The sequence below is a fragment of the Mustela putorius genome, unplaced genomic scaffold (genome assembly GCF_011764305.1).
Source record: "Mustela putorius furo isolate JIRA1106 unplaced genomic scaffold, ASM1176430v1.1 tig00000253_pilon_pilon_pilon, whole genome shotgun sequence".
Taxonomy (NCBI): Eukaryota; Metazoa; Chordata; class Mammalia; order Carnivora; family Mustelidae; genus Mustela; species Mustela putorius.
Genome location: NW_025421329.1, coordinates 6573692 through 6588403, shown reverse-complemented (window position 1 = coordinate 6588403; position 14712 = coordinate 6573692). Strand labels below are relative to the sequence as shown.

The following is a 14712-nucleotide window of genomic DNA, read 5'->3' as shown; positions in this document are numbered from 1 at the left end:
ACCTCATTTCACTGTTCAGTTTTTAAAAATGGAAAATTACGTTTCCTGAAAATTCTGATGGCTTGTCTCTGAGGGGTGGCAACACAGCTTTGGAATTGGTTCCTTACAGTCACGGCTGTTAAAAACCCAGAGAGCCTTGAGTCTCTGCTAGTGGCCAGGTGACAGGATGGCAGCTCGTCACCACTGCTGGAGAAGGGGAGCACCAGCTGGTCAGTGTGACTGACTGAACACGTACAAAACTCAGCAGCAGGACAAACACCGCCACTGGTGTTCTCTGGACTTTACCATCCTCTCTTCACCCATTAATGTGGAAACGTGCCGTTCCACAGGTCGCATACTTTGACTGGCACGTGGGTTGGGTTGGTCTACAATAAAACCACAAGACTAGACCTTGTCTATAGGCATTCCTTAAATTTTCTATGTCTCTCAAGTATTCTATTTTTAGACTGTGGAAGGTAATTTAAGGTAATTTAAAGGACTGGTGTTTACTTATACGAGAAAATATCAGACATTTTGCTTGGCTTCTGTGGTTCTAGTTCCAACCATCACTCCTGGTCCCCCACACTGTGGGCAGAGAAGCAGGGACTCGTCTTCTCTGTGGGTAGAGAAGCAGGGGCTCTGCTAACTGTGCACAGCTTCTCTTCCCCGTAGTGCACACGGTGGGGTGGGGGCGCCGTCCAGAGTGAGTGTGACTTTCTCTCATGACAAGAACAGTAAACACACCTGGTGTGCAGGAAGATATCAAAATACATACACATTGGAAAGTACTTCTATGTCTTCTTGTTTTCTACAGTAGAATTGTCCTAAAAGCACACTTTCAAAAAGAGGAATTGGAGTAGGAGCCTGATTTGCTCTGTGATCAGCAAAGCTGGCATTAGAAAGTTCAGAAAACCAAGTCTGTATTCAATCCCATGGAGGTTCTTTGTCTTTACAGCCTCTGCCACAAAGCACAGAGGAAAGGTTGCTCCGGGCAGTTCTGGCAAGGACTGACCTTTCCATCTGCACTGACCCTATAATTGTCTTAATATCCTAAGACTTTTCTTTAATTACCAAGAAGGCATCCCGCATTATAAGAGAAAATGAGTAAAAAATGTAGGGCTGAGAAATCATTGAAAAACAAGGAGTGAAGAGCCTACAGAGGTTACTAGCTCAAAACAGCATATGGGCCATTTTCTTCCCATCCCAAATCCCTTAAAATAACAACAAAAAATTATTTTTAAAGTATGAGGTGGTGTGATGGAGGACACAAAAGTAGTCTATGGGATGCCTGCGCGGCTCAGTAGGTTAGGTATCTGCCTTTGGCTTAGGTCATGATCTCAGGATCCTGGGATCAAGCCCCAAGTCGGGTTCCCTGCTCAGAGGGGAGCCTGCTTATCCCACTCCTCCCGCTCATTCTCTCTCTCTCTCTCTCTTGCATGTGTGCACACATGTGTGCACACTCTCACTTTCTGTCAAATAAATAAAAATCTTAAAATAAAGAAAAAAGCGAAGGAGTCTTATCCTGGAAAGAAATGTATCAAAGTTCTCTAACACTAGCTTACACCCTCTTAACCTGCCTACCACCTGCCAGAATCACCTACATTGAAAACTACAAGAGGAAGCCAGACAACTGATGCCCCTTCCCAATTAAAGACTGGGATGGGCAGCCCTCCCATCCCAGATGCAATGGGGAAGCACATCTGTCATGGATACTCATGCCAGCAGCCATACTGATACTATAATCTTTCATTCATGACTTTGGGGGAAAACTGACAAATGCAAAAGATCCGAATAGAGAAACTACAACTTCCTCTAAAGGAACAGAAGAGAGGTTTTTTTTTTTTTTAGAAATAACTTCTACTCAGTGTCCTCAGAGATACAAAGAAGGATACTGCATATAACATTAACAAACAAGCTGCTACAAAAAGGAACAAGAAACAAACAAGGGAGAGACTTGGAAGTTAAATATATGAACCTTGAAATGAAAATTCAGATAGAGGGGCACCTGGGTTGCTCAGTTCAACTCTTAGTTTCGGCTCAGATCATGATCTTATGGTTGTGAGATAAGCCCTTTGTCAGGCTCTGTGCTCAGCATGGAGCCTTTCTGAGATTCTTTCCCCCCTTCTTCTCCTCCATAATGCTTGTTCTCGCTCTCTCTCTCTCTCAATAAAATCTTTTAAAAAGAAAATACTGACAGAAGGCCTGCATAACAGAATGGACATGGCTGAAGAATGAATTAGGGATCCAGAAGACAAAATCAAGGAAGTCCCCTAAAATAAAGAGTAAGAAGTACAAGAGATAAAGAAGTGAGAAGAAAGTTAAGAGACACTGAAGGACAATTCCAAAGGTCCAACATCCCTCTTAAAAGGAATTTAAGAAGAGAATGAAGAATCTAAAAGGGAAAAAACTATGAAATGATAGAAGAAAGATATTTTCAAGACTCAAAAGAGGCGTAAGTTACTCTTTAGTAAATTTCAGAATTTTGGAGATAGAAAGGAAACTAATTATCAAGACAGAAAGCAAACAAACAAAATTTAATTATATCAGATTACATTTTATCATTGACACTGGAAGACCATGACAGTAAAAACTTCAACAATCTGTTGAGAAGGAGTTGGAATAAGAATTCTATAAACAGCCTAATGAGTACTCAAGGGTGAAGACAAAATGAAAACGTCTTGAATATGTATGTATGTACCAATATTTCTAAAAGAATATTTCTAAATATTTCTAAAAGAATTACTCAATATTTCTACCAATATTTCTAAAAGAATTACTCAGAGATGTACCAAGTCAAAAAGAAAAACAAATCCAAGAACAAGGATGGTGTAGGATACATTAATGGAATAAAGCCATATGGTCATCTGAATAAATGTCAAAAGCACATCTGATAAAATTCAACACTCATTCAGAATAAAAATTTTTAGTAAACTAGAAAGAGAGGAGAACTTCTTTAAGTTGATAAAGGATATATGCCAGAAACCTGCAGCAAATATTACATACTAAATGGAGGAAAATATAGACTCATTCCCATTAAAATCAAGAACACCTCAATAGTACCCTTTATAAACACTACTACTCAATGGTATTCTAAACATACAATAAAACTCAAAAAAGGAATAAAATATAAATACTTTTAGAAGGAGGTGTGGCAGATTTTATTTTCCAAAGATGGCCACAAGAATAATTTGCACCCCATGTGCTCTTTGGTAGACAGACCTTGCCACACCCACATCAAGAAGTGGAGTGCATTTCTCTAAGCCTGGAAGCTGAGCATGCTCTGTAACTGCTCTGACCAATAGAATATGGTAGAAATGATGCTGTACCAGAAAAGAGAATCTGAAAACTCTCAGAACTAGTAAGAGACTTCCAAAAGGTGGCTGGATATAGGATCTCAGTACAAAAATTAGTATTTTTCTCACATACCAAAATAAACATTCAGAAAGTACAATGGAAAAAAAAAGTATTTAATCACAATACTTAGAAAAATATAAAACAAGTAGAAATAAATCATAAATGTCTAGAACTATGTCAGTCAGGGTCTCAGCATGAAACAGATGGTATGTTCAAATTAGGATAACTGGAGATGGGTTTAACAAAAAGACTCTTTACAAGGCAGGGCAGGGCATCAGTAAAGATAGTGTAGCAGAAACTTCAAGCAATCACCACCCCTAGATGGGTGGCATGGGACGTACTACTTACTAAAGTCCAAACTGAGAGGGTCCTGGAAAAAAGGACACATTGGAAAGGTCAAGGAACTCAGTAAAGACACAAGCCAGCTAAAGGCATCCCAACCACACTCTCCTCCTTTCCTCTCCTCAGGGTTCACCATTGGCCAAACCCAATTAGAGGATGACGGGTGAAGGCACCCATGATGTTGCCCACCAGGTCAGGCTCCCTAGGACAGAACAGAACAGAGAGTAAACCTATGGGGGCAAACAAAATACCTGGCACAAGAAACCTGTATGCTAAAAGCCACAAAACTTTACTGAAGAACCCAAAAGAATTCAACACCACCACCACCACCATCAGTATTTTAACTGTTGGCCTAAGTTATTCTATAAAAACCACCAAGGTGCAAATAAGTTCATAGTAAGTGTTATAAGGCTCATCTGGAAGAGGAAATAACCAATTAAATGCAAGAAAATTTATATTAAAAAAGAAAGATGAGTGAGAAAAGACTCCCCTACCAGATATCAAAGTACATAATAATACAACAGATATCAACAACAGCAACACAAAATATCCACGGAACAGAACAGAACAGAGGGTTTAAAAATAGACACAGGCACATGGAAATGTCATCATGTAAAGGTGGTATTTTAAATCAGCAGGAAAAGAATGAACTATTCAGCAATAAATATTTAGGAAGAACTGGCTGTGCATTAGGAAAAAAATAAAATCACATGTCCCATTGATACCACACACACACACACACACACACACACACACACAATGCATGCAATTAAATGCAAGGAAGACTGTAGAAAAGGATTGATACCTAATTATTTTTTTAAAAGATTTTATTTATTTGACAGAAAGAAACACAGCAAGAGAGGGAACACAAGCAGGGGGAATGGGAGAAGGAGGAACAGGTTTCCTGTGGAGCAGGGAGCCTGTTGCGGGGCTTGAACCCAGGACCCCAGGATCATGATCTCAGCTGAAGGCAGATGCTTAAGGACTGAGCCACCAAGGAGCCCCTGATGCCTAATTATTAATAGTAGTAATCCTTTGGGGAGAGCAGTTAAGACTTTTTTGGGGGGAGGTCCTGATGGAAGGTTAACTGAATTCTTAAAATGTGAACATTTTCATATATTCTCTGTCATATTTTAGACTGAAAAAGAAATGGGATATTGAAAGTCAACCAAGTGGGATGCAAGCAGATGATGATTTATATCCTTCCAAAAAAAATTATAGCCTTCAGAAAAAAGACATTTTGCATATTAAATATGCAAAAATGAAAAAGAGGCATTGTGTGCTAATTCATGATATAAAAAGGCATAATCCAGGAAATCAATGTCTATTTCACAGTTTACCATTTCATCTCTGATCACTGCAATGCCAACTATTTGTTCTGCAACTTCAGCTACAAATGCCTTCATTGGTGTTCCATCCTGAAAAGATAAGCATGTATTTTAAGGCCCTTAAAAATATAACTGTCAAAGTTTCTGTAAGCAGTCAATAGTGAGCCTTAAGCATGGTCACCTAATGGCAATGACAGTCAGAGCCAACATCCACCAGTACTTACCTCTGGACTGTGCACTAAGTTGAATGTCTTCCCTGTGTTCACTGAAGCCAACTCCTACAAGGTAAATATTATCACTACCTCTATTTCACTTTAACAAGAAAATAAGGATCAGGGGCTGAGGAACATGCCAAGATTTCCAGCTCCTAAGGGATGACTCTGTGATTTAAACCACAGTCCCTTTGACTTGGAATCCATTTTCTTTAGCTCTACATCAGTGGTTCTTAAAAATTGTGTTCTCAGGATGCCTAGTCCCTGTGACTCCGAAGAGCATGGGGTATGTGTGTAACAGCTATCTAACAGTAGTTTCTGCATTAGAAATTAAAACTGAGAAAAATTTTAATTTGTTTATTCATTTTTGTTTAATTTACTAATTAAAACAAAATTTAAAATTTGACAAAAATATTTAGAGAGAAAAGTAGCATTGTTTTATATTTTTGCAAATCTCTTTAATGTCTGGTTTAATGGAAGACAGCTGGATGCTCATATCTGCTTCTGTATTCAATCTGTTGCAATATGTTATTTTGGTTGAAATATATGAAAAAAAATCTGTCTTCACAAAGATACAGAGTTGGAAAACAGAGAAGTATTTAAGTCATCTTTTCAGATAATTATGGATAGTCTTCTCTGATGTTCCACCAAAACTCAACAAGTGGTACTGTTTGAAGATGAGCTGCAATGTGGAATCGGAAACCATATCAATAAACTGGTATACATTGTTACGTTAAAACCCATCTGTCTATCCTGTTATTTGAATGAATCTTTTACCTATTGGTGATTTTGTAACATCATGTTATATCTGGAAAATATTGGTTCACCAAACTTAACATAGATTTCCCAAATGTGACTTATGACAAAAAAATCAAAGTATCATATTTGGTAATATCACCACCAGCCTCATTAGAACAATTTTTAAGTTTTTGGAAGCCGTCAAGCTCATGATGAGAGATACTGATTTTCCAAAATTCTGATTTTTTTACTGAAAGCTTGGATTTTATCAGAGGGAACAAATGCTGTCAGTGGTTTCCTTGGAGTGACAGCCTCACTTCATTCTTCTTTTTTTTTTTTTTTTAAGAAGATGATATCCAGGACTTTTATTTACTTTTTAAAATTTTTTTTGATAGATCAATATGGCTTTTTATTTTTTTTATTTCTTTTCAGCATAACAGTATTGTTTTTGCACCACACCCAGTGCTCCATGCAATACGTGCCCTCTCTAATATCCACCACTTTGTTCCCCCAACCTCCCACCCCCCCCCTTCAAAATCCTCAGATTGTTTTTCAGAGTCCACAGTCTCTCATGGTTCACCTCCCCGTCCAATTTCCCTCAACTCCCTTCTCCTCTCCATCTCCCCTTGTCCTCCATGCTATTTGTTATGCTCCACAAATAAGTGAAACCATATGATAATTGACTCTCTCTGCTTGACTTATTTCACTCAGCAAAATCTCTTCCAGTCCCGTCCACGTTGCTACAAAAGTTGGGTATTCATCCTTTCTGATGGAGGCATCATACTCCATAGTGTATATGGATCACATCTTCCTTAGCCATTCGTCCATTGAAGGGCATCTTGGTTCTTTCCAGTTTGGTGACCGTGGCCATTGCTGCTATAAACATTGGGGTACAGATGGCCCTTCTTTTCACTACATCTGTATCTTTGGGGTAAATACCCAAGAGTGCAACTGCAGGGTCATAGGGAAGCTCTATTTTTAATTTCTTTCTTTCTTTCTTTCTTTCTTTCTTTCTTTCTTTCTTTCTTTCTTTTTCTTTCTTTTTAGTAGTTATCATTCATTTTAAAGAAAATGTCTGCCAACTTTCTAAGACTGAGTAACCGTATTTTGTCTGCCAGCTTTTCTTTCAAGTAAAAATGGTGTTCTATGAGAGCAGTGGCTGGTTCAACATGAAGATCAAGCAATTGCAGAAATTATTTTTTGGGAACAACCAACAACTTCAGTCTACAGCAGAAGAGCTTTATGTACATTTCTCATTTTGCTACAACAGAATACTGAAAATACATGTGCCTAAGGATTGAAGTTTAATAAAGTTAATAATTTTTACTTCTTTGAATGAAACTGGCTTTTCCTTTTTTTTTTTAATTGAAATTTATATGGAGATAGCTGTAGACTCATAAGCAATTGTAAGAAATAATACAGAGAAATTCCTCATACACGTTGCCCAGTATCCCATCACAGTAATGTTCTGCAAAACTTTAGTATGATAGGACAAGCAGGGAATGCATACTGATGTGATTATGTGTATGTGAGTCAAGTTCTACCTAATTTTATCCTCTGTAGAGGTTCATGTATCTACTACCACAGTCAAGAGACTGAATGGTTCCAACACAAAGATCCCTTGGGGTTGCCCTACAATAACCATATCCATCTACTCCCTGCCCTCCTCTCATCCTTAAACCCTGGCAACAATCTCTTCCCCATTTCTAAAACTGTGTTATTTCAAAAATGTGAAGTAAGCAGGATTACACAGTATTTAACCTTTATGGTTTAGCTTTCCCTCCGCCCCCTCAAATCAGCACAATTCTCTGTAGATACATCCAAGTTGATACACGCATCAACAATTCATTCCTTTGTACTGTTAACTGTTACTCCATGGCATGAATGTGTCACAGTTTACCCATGCACCTGTTGAAGGACATCTGGGCCAATTCTGACTGCTTATGAACATTCGTGTATGTGTCTTCATTTGTCTGGGATAAATGGCCCGAAGTGCAATTACTAGGTCATATGATTGTTGCAGTGAGGTTTTTGAAGAAATAGCCAAAACGTCTTCCAGAGCAATGATATCATTTTATAGTCCTACTGGCAACATACAGATTATCCTATTTCCCTGCATTCCCCCTCCTAGCATATAGTGGTGCCACTCTGTATTTTAGCCAGTCTGTTGATGTGCAATGCTATCTTTACTAGCTAGGCTCTCTTTCCCTCTTGTTGCCAGGAGTGAATGGCAATGAAGAAACCAATGAAATCTGGTGCCCACGGCCTTGATTCACACTAAGGCTCTCAAGATTCTGCCCACATTGTGTTTGCACCATCAGTGTGAATATCAATACAGTGGAAAAGGAAAATAGTTTCTTACTCTTATGATGGAAATGGGTTTTACTTCACAGACACACCTGAAAATTTATGTCTCAAAGACCCTTTTGACTCCTTAAACCACACTTTGTGAGTCAGGGTGATTCGTCACACTGTACTGGCAGGTCAGGAGGAAAGGAGCAAAAAAATCAAAAACACTAAAAGATCAAGACAAACCAAAACAAAAAAAACATGTGCTGAAGAGAAGTTTTATTTTAATTTGATGCCTTGATAAATAGCAACTATTTCACTGGGTTTAGGTATTTGGTGTCTCCCTCTTGATGACTTTAAAATTTAACTAAAGTGCCTATTCAAAAGAGCCACTAACTGGAAACTCCCTCAAATGACAGTTGAAAGAAGAAATAAATTCTGTTATCTTCATGCAATGAAATACTTTACAGCACAATATGGGCGAATCTCACAAACGTAGTGCTGAGCCAAAAAAGCCTGATATCAGAAAACATACTATGTGATCACTTTTAATAAAGTTCAAAACCAGGCATAACCAATTTATGATCTTGGAAGTCAAGGTGGTATTAACCTGAGGAGAAAGGAACTGAACGGGAGCATGGGGGCGGGGGGACTTCAGCAGGCTGCGGTTAGAAACAGGTGCTCATTGATTACACGGTATATTCAAATTGTGAAATATATCAAGCTGTTTATTGGTTATGGTTCAATAAAACTTCAAAAAAGTAACCAAGCATTTCTCTAACTACGTTCACTGTTCCATGGGTTAAGTTAACTGTCATGGTCCTTAAGAAAGCGGTATTAACATTAGGACCACTGTGAGATTGGCCTTTGCCAGGGTAAAGGTATAGTATAGTTACTATCCTAGAAAGAGAATGCAACACTTGTCATACAGGTGTTTGACAGCCCATCCATTACCTGAGAATGTAGGCAGCTGAACAAAGAAGTCTAGCCAGAATCATCACCCAGTAAGGTCAAATGGGGTCCCACTGTCCTAAGTCTGATATCCAGGGCTGCTAGGTGAGCACCAGGCACCCACAGATTCTTGAGCTACCATTCCCTAACCTCAGTCAGATCTGCCTATTCTAAGCCCTGAGATCTATCCTGTTTCAGGATACTTGTCCGGACCAAGTCCAGGTTTTCCACGCCTGTGATAAGGGTTTAGAATATCTGTTCAGCACCCCACCTTGGGGCCACCAGTGAAAAGAACACCCTCACATCCTTAAACCCCAGTCTTCTCAGTTCTTCTTTTCTTGTTCCCATCTTCCAACTTCACCTCTGCCTACTTCCCACCACCATACAATTCTCCAACTATCCCCAACTGAGATTGAAGGAAACTTCAAGGTTGAACCTATGTGGGTCATAATGGTCCATATTACAAGGAAAAGGAAGGCAATCTGGTCATAGCAGGTACTTACATGGTCTTTGCGAGCCTCATTGTATTGCTTTAAATCCTCCAATATACTCTTTTTCAGCATGAGCGTGCTAACAAGATTTTCAACACCAGGAGTATCCAACAAAGTGGCTAATCTTATTTTAATAGACCTGGAGGAGGAGAGATATGTTTTTTAGGTTAAAGTACTAAAATATGTATTCATATTTTATGAATATGAATATTCATTCATATTGAATGAAGATAAAATTTTAAAATATCACATATACATTAAATAATATCTAGTATATCTATCTATATATATCCTTAGGGTTTGATTGATTATAGAAGTAACTTATTTCATTTTAAAAAATCAGTAAAACACATGCAAAATAGTATAGAGACTATGGTAAAAATCACTGATATTTTCATTAACCAGAGACAATACAAAGTTATATTCTAAATGCATTTAATTTGAAATGTGCAAAAAGATGGGGTGTCTAAGATGGAGACATAGAAAGATCCTGAACTCCTCTCCTCCCACAGACACACCAAATGTAGAGCTACATATGGAATAATTTCCTCTGAAAAAGACCTCAAAATGAGCTGGATGCCTCCTTCACAACAAGCAATAGGGGCCACATCAAAATGGTAGGACAGGCAGAGATGCAGTCTTACCAAAAGCCTCACCCTGGAACAGTGACCCATGATTGGGAGAGATCTCACAAATATGGAGCTTCTCCTTGAGGAGTGAGGGGTTAGTGCCCCACCGCAGATACCCCAATTCTCGGGACCTGTTCCAAAGAGATGAGCCCCCAAATCTCCTGTCTTTGAAAACCACTGGGGCTTATACCCATAGAGACCTGAAGGGCTGAAGGGACCTAAAGATATTGCTCTGGAAGGGGTCACATGTAGACTCACTCACCCTGGGGCCCAGTGTAAAAGCAGCAGTTTCAAAACTACTTACATCATATGTGAAGGAGATTCATTTGCTAATCTTAAAGCATCTCCTGGAGGGGAAAGGAGCCTGTTGGAACTCCTTCCAGAGACAAAGGCCTGAGAGGTGTCATTTTTGTGCTCCCTATTTCCTTTGTTAGTACCAGGAGGCACACACAGTCCCTGCACTCTTCCACTGCCCCACTAAAACCAGCAGGCACATGCGGCCCTGTGCTCCCCTGCTGCACACTAAAGCCAGCAGGCACACCCCAGCCCTGCACTTTCCTGCTGCCTTGCTAAAACTTTCGGGCATGCGCAGATGACACGGGATGCTCTCCTTGATCACATGGCTCTGGTAGCCAGGGAGGCTTCTGTTCTTGGGTCCCATGGAACTGTAACAATCATGGAGCTGGTTCTTGGCAGGCTACCACCCCCAAGGGCATGGCACAGACAGTGACCTGAAACACACCCCATTCTTTCTGTGTAAAAGGCGTATGTACTTGTCCTGGAGCTCCAGCCTGAGGGGCAGGCCTCAGACACCACACATCTAGCAGCTATGGAATATTCTCAGAGAAAGTAGGCCAAGGGATGCCAGCTTTGTGCTCTCCCTCAGCCTTGTTATAGCTTGCCCGTAATTCCCAGAAAAGAGCTTACACACTCATTTGAAGCCCCAAATTTTATAAATGTCACCCAAGAGACATTTCCAAACTACCTCGTCTGAAGGCCAGCAGGATTTATGCTGCAGTTGCACAGAACTGCATCTATTTGCATACCCTGAAAGCTACTGCTTGTGGGTCTACTTGAGAGTCTGGCTTCCAAACAGCCTGAAAGTCGGCAATGAATGAAGTCTCCCTTTGGAACACTGACAGGCTTTTTGTACACTCTCAACAACTGGGACATATCAAGAATAAATCAGGCTGCTTAGACAATCACAAAGGGTTGAGAGACAACCAAGACCTAGGGAAGGTTAAAAAATATGTTCCCTACACAAGGTCACTCCTTTAAGATTGGGAAAGTTAGCTGTTTTGCCTAAAACACAGAAACAAATACAGACAGAGTTAAGCAAAATAAGTAAACAAGAATATGTTTCAAATGAAAGAACAAGACAAAACCTCAGAAAAACTCTTAATAAAATGAAGATGAGTAACTTACCTGATTAAGAGTTCAAAGTGATGGTCATAAAGATGCTCATCGAACTTGGGAGAAGTAGGAATGACCACAGTGAGAACTTCAACAGAGATAGGCAATATTAGAAAGTACCAAACAGAAGTCACAGAACTGAAGAATACAATAACCGAACTGAAATATATACAGAGGGGTTCACCAGCAGACTAGATGAAGCAGAAGAAAGAATCAGTGATGTGGAAGACTGGCAATGGGACTCACCCACACAGAGCAGTGAAGAGAAAAAGAAATGTAAAAAGTGAAGATAGCTTAAGGGATCTATGGGACATCAAACAGAATAAAATTCACACTATAGGAGTCCCAGAAGAAACAAGAAAGGGAACAGGGCAAAAAAACTCATTTGAAGAAACAATGGCTGAGAACTTTCCTAACCTGGGGAAGGAAACAGACATCCAAATCCAGAAAGCACAGATTGTTCCAAATTAGATAAACTCAAAAATATGCATATGCATTTAGAACACCAAAAGTTGAAGAAAAAGAGAGAATCTTAAAACAGCAAGAGAAAAACAACTGGCTTCCAATCAACCTGAAAGTCGGCAATGAATGAATTCTCCTTTTGGAACACTGACAGGCTTTTGGTACACTCTCAACAACTGGAACATATCAAGGATAAATAAAAAGGGAGCAACCTTAAAATGATCAGTAGATTTTTCAGTAGAATCTTTACAGGCCAGAAGAGAGTGACAGGATACATGGAAAGTGCTGAAAGGAACACACTTCCAACCAAGAAACCTCTGGCCACCAAGGCTATCACTCAGAATTGAGAAATGAAGAATTTCCCAGACAAGCAAAAGCTAAAGGAGTTCATCATCATGAAATTGGCCTTACAAGAAATATAATAAAGTGTACTAATTAGCAACAAAAAAATATATGGAAGTAAAAACTCAAGGGTAAAGGTAAACATATAGTAAAGGTAGTGGATTATACTTATAAAGCTAGGATGAAGGTTAAAAAACAAAGGTAGCAAAAATAGATATAACTTCAATGAATAGTTAAGGGATACACAACATAAGATGTAACATATGATATCAAAAACCCAAAACATGGGGGTGGAGGGAGTAAAAATCTAGACCTTTAGAATATATTCAAGCTAAGCTGTTATGAACTTAAAATAGACTATATCATATATATATATATATATATATATATATATATATATATATATATATATAGTGCTCCTTCCTTTCAGCTTAATGGAGTCCCTTTATAGCTTGCCTATAAAAGACTCACTTCAAAAGTAAGGACATACACAGACTGAAATTGAAGGCATCGAAAAGATTTTCTATGCAAATAGAAACAAACAAACAAACAAAAGCTGGGGTTTTATCAGGCAAAGCTGTAGGTATATCAGACAAAACAGGCTTTAAAACAAAGACTGTAACAAAAGACAAAGAAGTGCATTAAATAATGATAAAGGGGTCAATCTAACAAGAGGATATAACATTTGTAAATATTTATGCACTTAACAGAAGCACATAAGTGCAAGAAATTTATAGCTATACAATAATAGCAGGGGACTTTAATATCCCACTACATTAGTGGATAGATCATCCAGACAGAAAATAAAAAAGGAAACATCAGCATTAAATGACTTACTAGACCAGATGGACTTAATGTAAAGATATTCAAAACATTCCATCCAAAACCAACAGAATGCACGTTCTTCTCAACTGCACACAGAACATTCTCCAGGACAGATCATATTTGTGGCTAGGCCACAAAACAAATTTAAATAAATTTAAGAAGACTGAAATCATATCAAACATCTTTCCAACCACAATGGTATAAAACAAGAAAGTTATTACAAGAAAACTGGAAAAATCATTAATACATGGAGATTAAACAACATGCCGCTGAACAACCAATGAATCAACAAAGGACCAAAACCAAACCAAAAAATACCTTGAGACAAATGAAAATGAAGATAAACCATACTGAAATCTATGGGATGCAGCAAAAGCAATTCTAAGAGGATGTTCATAGTGATAAAGGTCTAACTCAAGAAACAAAAAGAATCTTGAGTAAACAATCTAATTTACACCTAAAGAAACTATAAGAAAAATGAAGCCCAAAGTTAATAGAATAAAGCACATATCAGAAAGATATCTTTTGTTCTGATCAGAAAGACCAGAACAACTCTTAATCTCACAAAACAAACTGAGGGTTGCTGGGGGGAGGGGGGTTGGGAGAAGGGGAGGGGTTATGGACATTGGAGAAGGTATGTGCTATGGTGAGTGCTGTGAAGTGTGTAAACCTGGCGATTCACAGACCTGTACCCCTGGGGATAAAAATATATTATATGTTTATAAAAAATAAAAAATTAAAAAAAAAGAAAGACCAGAACAAAAATAAATGATTTAGAGACTAAAAAGGCAATAGAAAATGTCAATGAAACTAAGAGATGGTTCTTGGAAGAGAAAAACAAAACTGAAAACCTTTAGCTAGACTCACCAGGGAAAGAGAGAGCTCAAATAAAATCAGAAATGCAAGAAGAGAAGCTACAGCTGATACTGCAGAGATACAAAGAATCATAAGGGATTACTATAAATAATTACAGGCCAATAAATTGAATAACGTACAGAACTAGAAACATATACTCCTCTAAGACCAGATCGTGAAGAAATAGAAAAAAAGAAAAAAGAAAAAAAAAAACAAAACTCCCAACAAAAAAGGCCAAGGACTAGACAGCTTCACTGGTGAATTCTACCAAATATTCAAAGAAAATGTAATACCAATCCTCACAAAGTAAAGGAAACAATCAATAAAACTAAAAGGCAGCCTATAGAATGGAGAAGATATTTGCAAATGACATATCTGATAAAGGGTTAGTATCCAAAATCTATAAAGAACTTATCAAACTCAACATCCAAAATACCCCCAAATAATCCTGTTAAGAAATGGGTGGAAGACATGAATAAACATTTTTCCAAAGAAGAAATCC

The 14712-nt window shown here is 38.4% G+C and overlaps 1 protein-coding gene across 6 annotated transcripts in view; it reads right to left on the bottom strand.

Annotated features, from left to right (window-relative positions):
* CFAP61 (cilia and flagella associated protein 61) overlaps positions 1-14712 on the bottom strand; it is a 285685-nt gene that overhangs the window by 154221 nt on the left and 116752 nt on the right. For all 6 annotated transcript variants that reach the window (XM_013057056.2, XM_004754128.3, XM_004754127.3 and 3 more), the window contains 2 exons: positions 9697-9823; positions 5016-5093 (listed from right to left, as the gene is read on the bottom strand). In XM_013057056.2, the coding sequence (XP_012912510.1) occupies positions 5016-5093; positions 9697-9823 (205 nt within the window). The remainder of the gene's footprint in view (positions 1-5015; positions 5094-9696; positions 9824-14712) is intronic.